This window comes from Dermacentor andersoni, chromosome 8 (assembly GCF_023375885.2).
Source record: "Dermacentor andersoni chromosome 8, qqDerAnde1_hic_scaffold, whole genome shotgun sequence".
NCBI lineage: Eukaryota > Metazoa > Arthropoda > Arachnida > Ixodida > Ixodidae > Dermacentor > Dermacentor andersoni.
In genome coordinates, this window is record NC_092821.1 from 147494343 (window position 1) to 147510875 (window position 16533).

Genomic DNA, 16533 nt, shown 5'->3' on the forward strand with positions numbered 1-16533 from the left:
CCAAAAGAAGTTGCTTGAAAATCAACCCAAAAAGACAGGCTATAATTTATCGCACTAAGCACACAGTTGTTGAATTGACAGAAACCTTATATCTTGATAATGATGTAGTTAGTATTGTTAACGAGGTTACGACATCGGGAGTTACATTTTCAGAGACACTATCATGGAACAAGGAAGTGGAGAATATCTGCAACAGGTTAAATTGTTTCACAGGACTGATTAATAAAAACTGTCAAGCATTACCCGCAAAAGTTAAACGTTTGATTTACAATGGATTATTTTTGTCAACACTAAATTATTGCCACCTTGTATAGGGCTATACATCATTAGATAACATTAAGAAGCTCAGTCTTGTCAAAAGCATGCTGTTCGTGCAATCGCCACCGTTTTATATTCTGTTCATACATCTCCTTATTTTAACACATTTAAAATACTAAAAGTGGAATTTACCTATGCATTCCGTCTTTCCTCTACTTATCATTTCACCATTAAAACCAATAACACTGACTTTATTGGTTCCTTTCGTTTAGCAAAGCGACACTACCTATACAACACAAGAATTCGGGATCCTTGGCTTCACCGATTATGCCGCACAAATTACGGAAATCAGTCGCTATCATTTCAACTAACTGTGGCCTTAAACATATATGCCAAACATGAGATAATCACTGAGACTGCATTCACGTGCATGTTTTATTTGTTCTTATCAGGTCAAGGTACGATTTAGTTCACATACCCATCAAGCCGTTTTGCTGCCTGCTGCTTGCTTAGTTTCAGCAACACCGTGTATTATTTACTTCAGCAGTCGTAGAACGCTCTTGATTGTATTTGTAGCTCATGTATTTGTCAATGACTGTCTCATTCCTTTTTATTGAAAACTAAATTTTTCTGTGTCGTTTTGGCTTTTTCTTGATATCTATACTTGCAAGTGGCAAAATGTTCTTTTTGCCTCTTTCCGTTTTTAGTTTTTACATGCTCGATACGACACTGATATTTCAACGTCATATATCGTGAGATGTTTTTTTTATTTTTTATTTATTATCTGTTTGTTTGTTTTTATTTCACAGTTTTGTCATTCGTTGATGCTGTTTCTCATATTCCCACATTGTATGACAAATAAAACCTATTATGCTCCTTGTTTGTGTAAATTATAGGTTATTTGTATATCTTTTGTCAAACTGTATTTATTTTTCAATAAGTATGTTTAGTTGTTTGCCATTTAAATTTATTTAGAACTATTACTGCGGTTCACTTGCTGCTGGAGTTTGTAGGGGGCCGCAGCCTTGTCAAACTGCAGTTAGTGGAGCAACCAACTGCAGTTAGCATCAAGCAACCAACCAAACTTCACTACTCACCCTCACATGGTTTCCATCACAGCTACAGCATTTAGGGCGTGTGGCCACCATCTTATCGCATGTGGACATAATGCACACTTTCACGGCGACGCTGACGCCGACGACAACCTTGGAATTTTTCCTCAAGTGTCCGTATAATTTCTATAGCAATTATGTTAAGTAACTATTGATGCACGATTGTGAGGGCACAGCTGCTCAATGCGCCTCTCTCGTGGTCACTTAGTGGTATATTGACAAGTGCATGAGTTGCATTTTATTATGACTAGGCAGCTTCGACATAGAAAAAAAATACGATAACGGGAGAAGGAAGTAGCCACGAGTGTACAAGTCATGAAACAAAGATGCTGTTGAATCTATTCCTGCGAGGACAGTTAAAATAAAATTATTGTTTCAGTTTCATCTGTATCTGCACTGCTAAGTCGTGCTTCTGATAAACTACCAACTTGCTTAGCTAGTAATTTCAGTTGTAGGGAAATATAGTGTAGATATAGTACAGCCACCCAATTATTTATAAAAATCGCGGAAGTGCCAAACAGGTAGTGTGCCAGTGCCTTCCTTGGAACAGCGTAGAAGACCATGTGCTTTGACTAGCATGAGCTTTAAGTGCATGAGCTTATCCTTACGCAGTATTTTTAATGTGTGAGAATACAGCGCTCGCACTGTATTGATAAAGAATTGGGCGGCTATGTGCATTCAACCTTATTGTTTAGCGGCTGAAATGCTAGAATAGTTAAAACATTTACTAGGTGAAATAAATAATGAAGCCAAGCACGGTTTGATGGGGGGTTAATAAGATGGTTAACTCTTTATTTGAATGTAGATTTAACTGTGAATTAGAATTAAGTTAGCACTTATCTTCATCCTCTAGTATAAAAAAAATGGAACAGCAAGTTGCAGAAAAAATACTGGCATCTTAGCATAATACGTGTTGTATGCAATGTTTCAGAAAGTACTAACTTACACCGTGTGTCTTCCTTGCACTGGAGTAGTATGTTGCTGCTCAACAGCATTCTTTTATTGCTCTAAGAGCATATATTTCTGCTCCAAACTGCAATTCTTTCTGCTGAAAGCTCCTCAAAAAGACTAAGTGCCACTTCCATCACTGCCTACAGTTGCCTCCCTTGTTTTTATCCAACTGTTTATGTTATGTTTTGTCATACCTGTTGTATATTTTAGTACTTTATCCTATTGGATGGCCCCAGGGGGCTCCCCACTGTGTATATATATATATATATATATATATATATATATATATATATATATATATACACACACACACATACACGATGGTTGCTCCAGAACGAAGGTTACCAAAGAACTCCAGCCATGTAGGAAGGTGCGAGGTGAAGTCCAGCAACACTGCTGCGTGTGGCTGTTTCTCCCTGGCCGTGCTTTGTTGTGCTGTTCATTCTTGGCTCAGCAGCCGTCCGATATGAAGGTTCCCATTGTTGGTCCCACCAAGTATGAAATTCGTTTCGAAATTGGCTTTTTGCATGCCAAAGGGACTCCACCTGTGAATATTCATCATCAGTTGTCAGAGGTGTATGGCAACAAGTGTATGTCCGTTCAACATGAACGAAAGTGGTGCAAAGAGTTTAGGGCCGGTCGGAAGGAAGTCTACGATGAAGAATGGAGTGGAAGACTCATTTTCGGAGGCGGATATCAAGAAGGTCTAATGTGAAGTGCTTTAAAACAGAAGGATCACCATCCGTGAACTTGTCGCTCAGATTCCTGGGAGTTCTTACAGTACAGTGGAAAGTGCTTTGACTGAAAAATTGGGGTTTCACAAGTGTTGTGCTCAATGGTTACCGTGGCTATTGACATCAGACTACAAGGAGAAACGCCCTGTGCTTGCCAGTTTCTTCAAAAGTGTCAGGATAAAGAAGGATTGTTGGGCTCCATTGTTATGCGAGACGAAATGTGGGTGTTTCATTTCACTCCCGAAATGAAACAAAAAACCAAACAGTAACGTCACCCAGAGTTGCCAGTCGCAAAGAAGTTCAAACTGCTTTTGCTGGCAAAGTCATGGCCACTGTTTCTTAGGATCATAAGGGGATACTGCTGATCGATTTCATCGAACGTGGGGCAACAATCAACTCGGGACAGTCATTGTGCAACACTAAGGAAACTCAGGCGAGCTATCGAGAACTGCCGGCGATGACGACTGGCAGCCGGTGTAACGCTGCTTCACGACAACGCCCGACCTCATTTCTCCCTTCATACCCACAAACTTTTGACAAACTTTGGGTGGACTGTCATGCCCCACTCACTGTACAGTCCAGACCTTGTGCCTAGTGATTATCACTTGTTCCTTAAGTTAAAGGAACATTTGAATGGCCAACGCTTCTGTAGGGACTATGAAGTCAAAGAAGAGGTGAAACGCTTCAGCGGGTTGGCGGCGGAGTTTTACGATATTGGGATACAGAAATTGGAGCACCTTTTACAAAAATGCCTAGAAAAAGATGGTGATTATGTATGTAAATAGAGCTAAGTTTCATTTTTAGAATGATGTAAATTTCTATGAGAATAGACAACATTGTCTATATATAATATTGATGGGAACCGTAATTCTGGATCAATCCTCGTATATATATATATATATATATATATATATATATATATATATATATATATATATATATATATATATATATATATAATGTTTATTTTATTTGGTACATACTGCCGGACTGAGTGTCAGGCCTTGGGCAGGAGTGGGTATATATACGATACAATACAAGAATAAATGATCAATACAAGGGTACAAAAATTTCTTATCAAAAGCATCCTAACATTGCTCATAACAGCACTCGGCACTGCGCATAACAAAGTGAGCATTCGATATCGCAGCTCATATATGTATAAAGCAAGAAACAATACAAGAATTCCATGTAAACAGCATCCCAATGTTGCGCATGACAGCACTCGGCACTGCGCATAACAAAGAGAGTATTCGATGTCACAGCTCAGAACGAACGCACATGAATAAATACGTATGAAAAAAAAACGCTTGATAAATAGAAGGCAATTACTTATTGCAAACGGTCAAGTGCGCACATGAAAGACAAAATAGTGGTGCTTTCGACCACCTCAGCAGGCAGGTCGTTCCAATTACGGATTGTACGCGGGAAAAACGAGTATTTAAGAGCATACGTTTTGGCAAAATATTCACTGACTTTCCTGGAGTGGAATGATCGAGTTTGCCGTCGCTGTACTGGTTGAAAGTATAGATTCTTATCTATTCCTAATTTGTCATGATACAGTAAATAGAAGAGCTTTAGTCTATCACGATACCACCTTGCCTCCAAGCTCTCCAAATTGGCTGTCTGTAAAAGGGCTGTAGGGGATGTTTTCCAACTATAAGAGTTGTAAATAAATCTGACCAATTTGTTCTGTATTTTCTCGAGTTTTTTAATGTTAGTTTTTGTATGGGGGTCCCAAATTACTGCGGCGTATTATTCGAGGATCGGTCTTACATAAGTTTTATAGGCCAAGAGTTTAATTTCTGTTGTTGACGTACCTAAAGATCTGCATAAATATCCTAAGCGTTTCATAGCTCTCTTAATTTATAGGTCACGTGATTATTCCAACGAAGATCATGATTAATTAATAGTCCTAAGTACTTATAACTCGATACTTCAGATAGACTGGTGCCACTGAGGACGTAAGTGAACTTCAAGGATTGAACCTTACATGTTATTTATTTATTTATTTACACATACTGCAGCCCCTGCTGGGGCTATAGCAGGAGTGGATAATACAATACAAGAAAGAAATACAATAGGCAACAAAGAAAGTTTAGGCGCAGTGTTGAGGGAGTACGGACAAGAATTCATTTAATGGGAGTGAACGGTTGGTTCCTGGTAGCGAATTCCAGGCTTCAATTGTTTTAGGGAAAAAGCTATACTTCAAAGTATTAGTGCGTGCAAAAAATGGTGTAATGTTAAGCGCGTGATGTCTCCTACTAGAAGATATTTTTGCAAAGGTGATATATTCATTACTGGAGAGGCGACAAGATGAGTGAATAATGCCATGAAAAAATTTTAAAGAATGAACGTGTCGCTGTTCGGCGAGAGATGTCAGGTTGAGTGAAGACATGACTGACGATGGTGAGACTTGCATTTCCTTGCACTTGCTTGACTTACTTGCATTTCCACTGTTTTCTTAATGTTAATACTCATTTGCCACGTGGAGCACCATGTCTGTATGCAATTTAACGCATTGTTTAATAATTCCTGACCTGCCGGAGTGCGGATTTCTTTATAAATAATGCAGTCATCAGCGAAAAGCGTGCCACAACAGGAAGATCCCTAACCAAATCATTCATAAAAATCAAGAACAATAAAGGCTCTAGTACAGAGCCCTGAGGGATTCCAGATTGCACAGGGGCAGATTTAGGAGTTGTGTGGCCAACGGTGACTGTCTGGGACCTGTGGGATAAGTAGGCTGCAAACCATGCGAGTAATGAATCATTCTTGAGTATTGGTCTTAATTTTGAGAGCAGTTTAGAATGAGACACGTGGTCAAAAGCTTCTCGAAGTCTAAAAATATGATATCAGTTTGACTGGAGTTGTCGATGGCCAATGTAAGGTCATGAATAGTTTTGAGTTAGCTGGGTAATGGTAGACATACCCCGGTGAAAGCGATGCTGACGGTTGTCAATTATGTAGTTTTGTTCAAGGAATGTCGACTGGTGTTTGGATATGATATGCTCAAGTGTTTTAGCACAAATACAGAGCAAGGAAATAGGCCTATACGATGACACAAGTAACTTGTCTTCTGCCTTTGGAATGGGAGTAATGTTGGCTTGTTTCCATTCGTGGGGTAGTTCAGCGCTTGCGAGCGATGTTCTAAATATTAGGCATAGGTATTTCGAGCACCATTCAGCATATCGGTAGAGAAAGACAGTAGGAACACCATCAATACCAGGCGGCCTTTTGATATCCAAGTTAAGGAAGAGCGAAAGGACGCCGTCTTCGCTTATATGAACATCGTCAATAGGTGGTTTGTCGTCGAAACCAGGGAAGCATGGAACGTTGTCATCACTGGTAAAAACGGAGCAATAGTAAACATTGAATGCATCAGCGATTAGCGCTTCATTAGTCACAGCTATCCCTTGCAAAAGAAGTCTGACGGGTGGCTTTTTCCTGGTAGATAGATAACGCCAGAACTTCTGTGGCGAGCGAGAAAGCAAGAAACCCTTTTAAGCGAACGGTTTGGTAGTCGTCTTGCGCCTTTTTAACGGCGTCTTTCAAGTTTACGTGTAGCTGAGACAGCATATCAACGGTAGATGATGAAGGGTGTAAGCTGGTGCTTTTTTCGAGCCTTTTTAACCCTGCACCTTAGATGAACAACCTCGCGCGTCATCCAGGTGTTAGAAGGACGTTTCACATAGCGGTTTGTTGGAACGAAGTTGTTTATGCACAAAGTAACCAGATTTTTGAAGCTGTTCCACAAAGTGTTTACAGAGGCATTTTGATACTCAGAAACGAAATTGAAAAAGGAATTGTCCAGGGCATCTAAAATATCTGTATCGCTGGCATGTTCAAGCGCAGGAACGAGTCTTTCTTTGCATTTTTCTTTGAAGACAGGATTAAGTTTCATTGTCAGGCACACTGTTTTATGGTCAGATATTCCATCAAAAATGCTGATAATTGGATCGCTAGAGAGAGTTTTTAAATTGGTGAGGAACAAATCTAAAGTTGATGAACATCTGCTCTGAACTCGTATACGCAGCTTGACCAATTGTGACAGATCGTGAAGCAGAACGATGTCGACAAGGTGTTCGGCCGTTTGTGAAAGTGCCTCGGGAAATTCATCTGACCACTTAACATCTGGGACATTAAAGTCGCCGGCCAACAATATGTAACTCGAATGATTCCTGTGCCCACACAAGAACTCGTTTAGGCTTTCAAAGAAATTGCTTTAGCGGTTGGAGGGCGATAAAAAGCTCCGATAATTAAACACGAATTGTGCAAGTTGGCCTTCAAGATAACGCATTCAATTCCTGCAATATCAGGCAATCGAGACACAGTTAATGACTCACAGAAAATAATTGCAACACCACCGCCTCTGGAATCTCGGTCTTTTCTGTAAATGCCGTAGCCAGCAGGTGTAATCTCAAAATTGGCGATGTCTTGATGTAACCATGTCTCGGTGATAACTGTGAAGTGTGATTTGTTTGCAATAATGAGAACATTCAAGGTCGGCTCTTTTGTTAACTATGCTTCTAGCATTTATATTAAGGCAACAGAATGTTGTGGCGTTCGCGGGTCATGACGTCTGGCCGTGAGTGGGTGCTTCCCTGAAGGCACGTGCTCTTTGCATTTTGGAACAGTCCCATTGAAACATATTGCCAATTTTAATTCTGTTGTGGATGAGTTTTACTTTGCCACACTCTTTCCTAATTTCAGCTGTGCTATCCCAAACTTTCTTCCTAATTGACCTAGTGGTAGCAGAAAAGTCCTCCGATATAGGTATGTTCTTTCCCTTTAGCTTTGAGCTGTTTCTCAACACGTTTACTTTTTCTCGGTAGTCAATTAGCTTCAATATTATTGGTTGTGGTCTGTTCGACCTTTTCCTGCCAAACCTATGTATTCGCTTAACCGAGGATACCTGAACACCGAGTGTGTTCATAAATAAGTCAGTAACCACGGTATGTGTCAAGGATGCCGTTTGTTCTGTACACTCCGGGATGCCTAAGAGTATGAGATTATTTTTGTGGCTTCTGTCTTCCACATTCACTAGTTTTCTCGCCACGTCTTGTATAGCTTTCGCTAGGCAACAAACTTTCACCCCCACTTCCTTCGCTATTGCCACAGACGCTTCGACCTCCTTTAGTTTAGCTTCGATGTAGTTGAATCTTTGATGAATGCTCTTTTGACCATCAATAAGCTGTTTTAGCAGCTGTTCTGTAGTGGGGCCTAATATATAAACGTTCTCACTGCAACCGAGGGGCAAGTTGGGCGCAGGGTATGAAACTAGTGTGGATGTCGTTTCTTCGGAGCCACCGATGATGCTCAGTGCCTCCCTTCGCAAACACTACAATACCTTCACCTGTTTGTGTGTTAAAATGCATTGCACTTTGCAAAGGGAGCGGTTTGTTTGCACTATTCCTTGTCGGTTCCAGCAATAATTTGCCACTGTTTTGGGATGGCAGAGCAAAAAGAAGCTCCATATTTTTGCACCTGTAAACCACGCCAAACACCGGAAAAATTTTACTGTGAGGCCAGGCTCGGTGTGTAAATTACTGGGATTTCGATTTGAGGTGTGGGTCCATGGCAGCGCAACATGCGCCGCCACAAAGCCACACTTTCGGGCCAAGTTCGCGACTACCCACACTTTTGTGATCTCCTGAGGAGCCCCATCGTTTTCCCCCCCTGTGTGTGGAAGCTCCCTTCTCCTCTCCTGCACTGTTGGTCATTTTGCTCCTCTACATGGGTCGCCATTTAGCATTTAGCAGTTATAGTCCGCACATTTCTCTATCAATCAGGTGATAGAGAAATGTGCAGAATATAACCAACCCTTATATATAGCTTTCATTGATTACGAGAAAGCGTTTGATTCAGTCGAAACCTCAGCAGTCGTGGAAGAATTAGGAAATCGTGCTGTATACGAGCCGTATGTAAGAATACTGAAAGATATCTATAGCGGCTCCACAGCCACCGTAGTCCTCCATAAAGAAAGCAACGAAATCCCAATAAAGAAAGGCATCAGGCAGGGAGATTCGATCTCTCCGATGCTATTCACAGCGTGTTTACAGGAGGTATTCAGAGACCTGGATTGGGAAGAATTGGGGATAAGAGTTAATGGAGAATACCTTAGTAACTTGCGATTCGCTGATGATATTGCCTTGCTTAGTAACTTGGGACCAACTGCAATGCATGCTCACTGACCTGGAGAGGCAATGCAGAAGGGTGGGTCTAAAAATTAATCTGCAGAACACTAAACTAAAGTAATGTTTAACAGTCTCGGAAGAGAACAGCAGTTTACAATAGGTAGCGAGGCACTGGATGTGGTAAGGGAATACATCTACTTAGGACAGGTAGCGACTGCAGATTCGGATCATGAGACTGAAATAATCAGAAGAATAAGAATGGGCTGGGGTGCGTTTGGCAGGCATTCTCAGATCATGAACAGCAGGTTACCATTATCCCTCAAGAGAAAAGTGTATAACAGCTGGATGAGATGGTGTCCTACCAGTACTCATATAACAGCTGGTACTGTATAACAGCTGGATGAGATGGTGTCTTACCAGTACTCATGTATGGGGTAAAAACCTAGAGGTTTACGAAAAGGGTTCTACATTTCATTTAATTTCATTTTATAACCTTAAAGGCTCCAATAAATGGAGCGTTACATAAGGGGTGGCAAGAATAAAAATGCATAGTTACAATAACAGGAAGATCTTTACATTTTCGATGAACTTCAATGGGCACATAATGACAGCAACGTCATTAGGAAGGCCGTGCCAGTCTACAGCTGTGCGAGGAACAAAAGAATTTGAAAACGTGACAGTGCGTGAGCGTGGACGGGCAACCTATAGCTGATGGCTGGTGCAGTGAGATATGCGTGAAGGAGGAAGGATATAAGGTGCAATGCGCATAGGGCTATGAAAGAATTTGTGAAATAAAGATAAATTGAGGACGATGCAAAGAGCTATGGAAAGAAGAATGATGGGTGTAACGTTAAGGGATAATAAAAGAGCAGATTGGGTTAGGGAAGAAACGCGAGTTACTGACATATTAGTTGAAATAAACAAAAAAAGAAATGGGCATGTGCAGGACATGTAATGAGGAGGGAAGATAACCGATGGTCATTAAGGGTTACGGAATGGATTCCAAGGGAAGGGAAGCGTAGCGGGGGGCAGCAGGAAGTTAGGTGGACGGATGAGATTAGGAAGTTTGCAGGGACGACATGACCACAATTAGTACATGACCGGGGTAGTTGGAGAAGTATGGGAGAGGCCTTTGCCCTGCAGTGGGCATAACCAGGCTGCTGCTGATGATGATGAATAGTGCACATGGCACTGGTAAAGTATAACTTGGGTCATGATAAGCCATGCTTAATGGCCCAGCACCAGTCTCTGAAAACAGCAAAGCAGAGTCACTGGCTGAAGATACTACGTGGACAAGTCGTTTATCTCCAAATGGATGCTGGTATTGTAAACATATGAGAGTTGTATGCAGTTATTTTCATGTGTTATAGGCACACATTATTTTTTTCCTTCTGGGCTTTTCTGAAAGAGGATGCGAGTGAGTGAGTGAAGAAACTTTGTTGTGAATGCCTGCAGAACGGTTATCCTTCCCATTTTAGGGAGGCGTTACCGTGACGCGGCCATGATGTCTTCGCGGCGTGTGGCGCCTCTACTTCGGCTGCGGCCGCACTATTCCCTTTGGTCGACCGCGCCTGCCCCTCTTTTGGGGTGGCAGCCTCCCTCCGGTTTCGCTCGGTCATTGCCTTTCGAAGGCCGCCGAGATCTACTGGACGGCCTGGGTTTGAACATCTTGGTCATAGCACCTCGTTGCGGCCTCGAGCCGCGGTGGGATCATTGTCATCGTAGCAGCTTCGTGCGGATTCTTAGCACAGTCTCAAAGGATGTGAGCTGCAGTGGCTCTTTCCTTTCGGCACACACAACACAGATCACTTTCATAAACACTTGGACACACGTGCCTCATCAGCACCGGGGTGAATAACGACCCCGTTTGAAGTTGTTGATATAAAACCGCCTCCTTACGGGTCAAGCCCGGATGAGGTGGCAGCATAGTCCTTCGCTCTAGTCGGTACCATTTCACAATTTCGTTGTAAGAAGTCATATTGTCCTTGGTTTCCCACCACCACGATGGGTCGGCCATAGTAGCAGCGGCGCGGTTGGTTAGTAGGATGTGGGTTGTACGTATTTATGGGTTATATGGGGAAAGATACATTGTTTCCTAGCCAGCTCCTTGCAATCTCAACTTACGAAAACATTGCCAAAGTTCAGTGTGTGATCAAGTGGAAACCCACCCATGAAGTCTCATAGGAGACCATTTTTTTGTGCCAGAAAATTGCAACAACTTTTTCAAGTGCCAGATATGGCCTCCGGGCCTCAAGTGCTCATTGAAGATAAAAAAGCAAGCTTGGTCCTAGCATCTTTAGTCTTCTCTAAGAGTCATAGCAATCCAAGAGACACATCCACATTCTCTCATTTGGGATTTTTTAGCTTTCTGAAAAAATATTTTTTATAAGCGGACTTCACAAACGGCAACATGAATCATTCAAATGCAGAAGTATTGAGTAAAATAAAAAGGGCCATTAGAAGTTCTTTGTTTCATCCTACTTAAAATCACCCAGAAGATCTCCTAAATAAAAAAAAAAGGCAGCTTGTTATTAAATTTAGCACTCTGTGTTCTTTTTTCGCATTTCATTATAACTCTTAAGTGCTTTTGTCTTACTTGTGCAGCGTCGAGACCTTGTATTTCTCCATCCACTGCCAAACGTGACAACTCAAGGCAAGGATGCCTCCACCGATGTCACCTGTGTGACTATGAGGCTAATGGAAGCACATGCCAGTGTCCATACTGCCGAGGAGCCGTTTGAGTCTCCTTCATGTTCTCTGAGCTTCTCAAGCAAGGGTCACCTGCAAGCCCATGTGATCAACACCCACACCGGCGAGAAGCCATATCAGTGCGCTTCATGCTCTCAGGGCTTCTTCTACAGATCCCACTTAAGCAATCACCTGCACAGCCACACTGGTGAGAAGCCATATCACTGCCCTTCATGTTCTCGGAGCTTCTCACGCAAGGGCAGCCTGAATGCCCATGTGATCACCCACAACGGCGAGAAGCCATATCAGTGCGCTTCATGCTCTCAGGGCTTTTTATACAGATCACACTTCAACAATCACCTGCGGAGGCACACAGGCGAGAAGCCATATCAGTGCGCTTCATGCTCTCAGGGCTTTTTATACAGATCACACTTCAACAATCACCTGCGGAGGCACACAGGCGAGAAGCCATATCAGTGCCCTTCATGCTCTCAGGGCTTTTTATACAGATCACACTTCAACAATCACCTGCGGAGGCACACAGGCGAGAAGCCATATCAGCGCGCTTCATGCTCTCAGGGCTTTTTATACGGATCACACTTCAACAATCACCTGCGGAGGCACACAGGCGAGAAGCCATATCAGTGCGCTTCATGCTCTCAGGGCTTTTTATACAGATCACACTTCAACAATCACCTGCGGAGGCACACAGGCGAGAAGCCATATCAGTGCGCTTCATGCTCTCAGGGCTTTTTATACAGATCACACTTCAACAATCACCTGCGGAGGCACACAGGCGAGAAGCCATATCAGTGCGCTTCATGCTCTCAGGGCTTTTTATACAGATCACACTTCAACAATCACCTGCGGAGGCACACAGGCGAGAAGCCATATCAGTGCGCTTCATGCTCTCAGGGCTTTTTATACAGATCACACTTCAACAATCACCTGCGGAGGCACACAGGCGAGAAGCCATATCAGTGCGCTTCATGCTCTCAGGGCTTTTTATACAGATCACACTTCAACAATCACCTGCGGAGGCACACAGGCGAGAAGCCATATCAGTGCGCTTCATGCTCTCAGGGCTTTTTATACAGATCACACTTCAACAATCACCTGCGGAGGCACACAGGCGAGAAGCCATATCAGTGCGCTTCATGCTCTCAGGGCTTTTTATACAGATCACACTTCAACAATCACCTGCGGAGGCACACAGGCGAGAAGCCATATCAGTGCGCTTCATGCTCTCAGGGCTTTTTATACAGATCACACTTCAACAATCACCTGCGGAGGCACACAGGCGAGAAGCCATATCAGTGCCCTTCATGCTCTCAGAGCTTCTCACGAAAGGGCAAGCTCAATCAGCACCTGCGCATCCTCACAGGCGAGAAGCCCTTTATGTGCCCTTCACGCTCTCAGACCTTCTCACTCAAGGCCTCCCTGAACGCCCACCTGCACACCCATACAGGCGAGAAGTCGTATCAGTGCCCTTCATGCTCTCGGAGCTTCTCACACAATGGTCACCTGAAAGTCCATATGCGCACCCACACAGGTGAGAAGCCATATCATTGCCCTTCATGCTCTCAGAGCTTCTGGGTAAAGAGCCACCTGGAAATCCACCTGCGCACCCACACAGGCGAGAAGCCATATCAGTGCCCTTTATGTTCTAAGAGCTTCTTATTAAGGTGCAGCCTCAGGAAACACATGAGGCAAGAAGCCATTTCAATGCCCACTCAGCCTTCAGAGATTCTCGTTGCAGAATTCTTTGAAGACACACCAGTGCATTCATACAAGTGACTGGCCATATAGTTTCACCATCTGCTCCAGGTCCTTGTCACTTCAACAGACTTAAAATAGCACAGCACCATGACACTGTAGGGTAGGTCAACAATCTCGTTGAACTATAGTCTAAATTAAATATCTACATACGTGCAGCATGTTACATAGTGTTCAACAGCGTCAGGTAGCACAATTGTCTCCACATGTTCCTAAGGGGAAGCTTTAGCTCGAGCCCCACACCAATGCTGCGTATTTAAACGCATGTAAAACACAGTAATGCTTTCCTGAAATAACCAGTTGTCCAATTATAAGGAAATTTCTTCCATCTGAGAGATAAGATTGAATTCTGGCGACTGCTGGAAGCAGATTTTTGGTTGAAAGCCTGAATGTTCTAACAGGAATTTACAAAGATTGTTCAGCTTGAAAAAAAATTGAAGCAAGATGTTTATAAATTTGTAGCTCTGCACCTGGAATAGGCATCGCAGTTATGCAAGCTGTATATGATAATCATCCAAAGCGTACAAGTTTGTTGTATCAAATTATACCTTTCGTGAACTTGTTAAATTGTTTTCGGGGACTTTCCAAATGTCATCATCATAAGCCTATGTTATGTCCACTGCGAGTTGAAGGCCTCTCCCTGCAACCTGCAACCACCCCTGTCCTGCACCAACCAATTCCAACTAGCGCCCGCGAATTTCCTAATTTTATTGCTCCACCTTATCTTCTGTCGTCCATGATGGCGTTTTCCTTCTCTTGGCACCCATTCTGCAACCCTAATAGTTGAACGGTTATCTAACCGGCACATTACATAACTTGCCCAGCTCCATCTTTCCCTATTGATGTCAATTAGAATATCAACTATCCCCATTTGCTGTCTGGTCCAAACCGCTCTCTTTCTGTCTCTTAATGTGATGCCTAGCATTCTTCGTTCCATCGCTCTTTCTACGATTCTCTACTTGTTCTCAAGCTTCTTTGTCAATCTCTAAGTCTCTGCCCCATATGTCAGCACCAGTAAAATGCACCGATTGTGCACCTTCCTTTTCAATTATAATGGTAAGCTTTCAGTCAGGAGCTGACAATGCTTTCCATATGCCATCGAACTCATCTTTATTATTCTATGAATTTCCTTCTCATGGCTAGGGTTCCCCGTGATTAGTTGACCTAGGTAAACACTCCTTCATGGACGCTAGAGGCTGACTCGCGATCCTGAACTCTTGTTCCCTTTCCAACTTATTCATCATTATCTTTGTCTTCTGCTTATTAATCTTTAACCCCACTTTTAAATTCTCTCTGTTAAGGTCCTTAATCACTTGTTGTAACTCGTCTGCTGAATAGAACTTGTCTGCTGAATAGAATTTGTTGTAACTTGTCTGCCATGTTGCTGAATAGAACAACATCATCGACAAACCGAAGGTTGCTGAGATATTCGGCTTCAATCCTTAATCATTAGCCTTCCCAGTTTAATAGCTTGAATGCTTCTCCCAAGCACACAGTGAAGAGGTTGTTTCCCTTTCTGACTGCTTTCTTTATTGGTATCTTCCTACTTTTCTTTTGTTTAATTAATGCAGCTGTGAAATCTCTCTAGATATTTTCCAAAGTATTTACGTAAGCGGTCTGTACTCCTTGATTACGTAATGCCGCTATGACTGCTGGTATCTCTACTGAATCAAATGCCTTTTCGTAATCTATGATAGCAATGCAGAGAGGCTTATTGTACTCTGCAGATTTCTCAATTACCCGAATGATGACGTGGGCGTGATCCATTGTAGAGTACCCCTTCCTGAAGCCAGCCTGTTCCCTTGGTTGACTAAAGTCCAGTGTTGCCCTTATTCTATTGGATATTATTTTGATGAATATTTTATATAGTACTGGGTGTAAGCTAATGGGCCTATAATTTTTCAATTCTTTCACGTCTCCCTTTTTGTGGATTAGCATAATATTGGCATTCCTCAAGTTTTCTGGGACCCTTGCAGTCAATAGACACTTTGTAAATACGTAGAGCTGCCAGTTTTCCAAGCATTATGTCTCCTCCATCTTTGATTAAATTGACTGTTGTTCCATCTTCCTCTGCCGCGCTTTCTCGTTTCATGTCTTGTGAGGCTCTCATTGCTAGTTATAGAACGAGTTTCCAAATCCTGTTCATTACTGTTTCAGTGGTGGTATCCTGTCTCCTCTGGGTACTGTACGTGTCCTTATAGAATTCCTTCACTGCTTTTACTAGACCTTTGAGATTGCTGATGATATTTACCCTGCTTATATTTTAGTGCATACATTTTGCTTTTTCCTATGCCAAGTTTCTTTCTCACTGATTTCAGGCTGCATCAATTTTTTATGGCTTCTTCAGTCTTTCTCACATTATAGTTTCAAATATCAGTTACTTTCGCCTGTTTGATCAGTTTTGACAGTTCCTCGAATTTTATTTTATCTCTTGAATTGGATGATACTTTCATTCTTTGTCGTTTCTTTATTAGGTCCTTTGTTACGTGGGAGAGCTTGCCTACTAGCTACCTTGGTGCCTTGCCTCCCACTTTAATTGCTGCATATGCTGCCAACCTAGTTACGGTTTCATTCATTAGCCCTATGTCATCATCATGTCTCTGTTCTAAGGTGGCATATTTGTTTGCAAGTACTAGCCTGAATTTGTTAGCTTTTACCCTTGCTGCCTCTAATTTGGCCTGTTTCTTCTTGACCAATTTTACTCTTTCTCTCTTCAAATTAGGTGAATCCTAACCCTTACTACCCTGTGATCACTGTGCTTTACCTTGCCTATCACTTCTACATCCTGCACTGTGCTGGGATTGGCAGAAAGTGTGAAATTAATTTCATTTCTTGTATCACGGTTAGGGCTTTTAGAGGTCCACTTTCTGTTATTAC

The 16533-nt window shown here is 42.4% G+C and overlaps 2 protein-coding genes across 7 annotated transcripts in view; both read left to right on the forward strand.

Moving 5' to 3' along the window:
- Positions 1 to 16533, forward strand: part of LOC129384294 (uncharacterized) — a 117284-nt gene that overhangs the window by 14472 nt on the left and 86279 nt on the right. The window contains exon 3 of one of the 6 annotated variants that reach the window (XR_011896176.1): positions 11797 to 11881. The exons of 4 other annotated variants lie outside the window; for them this stretch is intronic. The gene's annotated coding sequence lies outside the window, so the exon portion shown is untranslated. Of the gene's footprint in view, positions 1 to 530; positions 1851 to 11796; positions 11882 to 16533 lie in introns of those variants that run through there. One more of the 6 variants, XR_011896178.1, reaches the window with a different exon arrangement.
- Positions 2788 to 13727, forward strand: LOC140219959 (uncharacterized). The gene is made up of 2 exons (XM_072290133.1): positions 2788 to 2895; positions 11797 to 13727. Exons 1-2 carry the CDS (start codon positions 2788 to 2790, stop codon positions 13675 to 13677), a joined length of 1989 nt encoding a protein of 662 aa, XP_072146234.1. The 3' UTR covers positions 13678 to 13727.

Excerpts from the sequence above, each read along its gene's own strand:
- LOC140219959 (XM_072290133.1), top strand. The coding sequence starts at position 2,788 with ATGAAGGTTCCCATTGTTGGTCCCACCAAGTATGAAATTCGTTTCGAA. Across the intron at positions 2,896-11,796 it reads TTCATCATCAGTTGTCAGAG|CGTCGAGACCTTGTATTTCT; the intron begins GTGTATGGCAAC and ends TTACTTGTGCAG.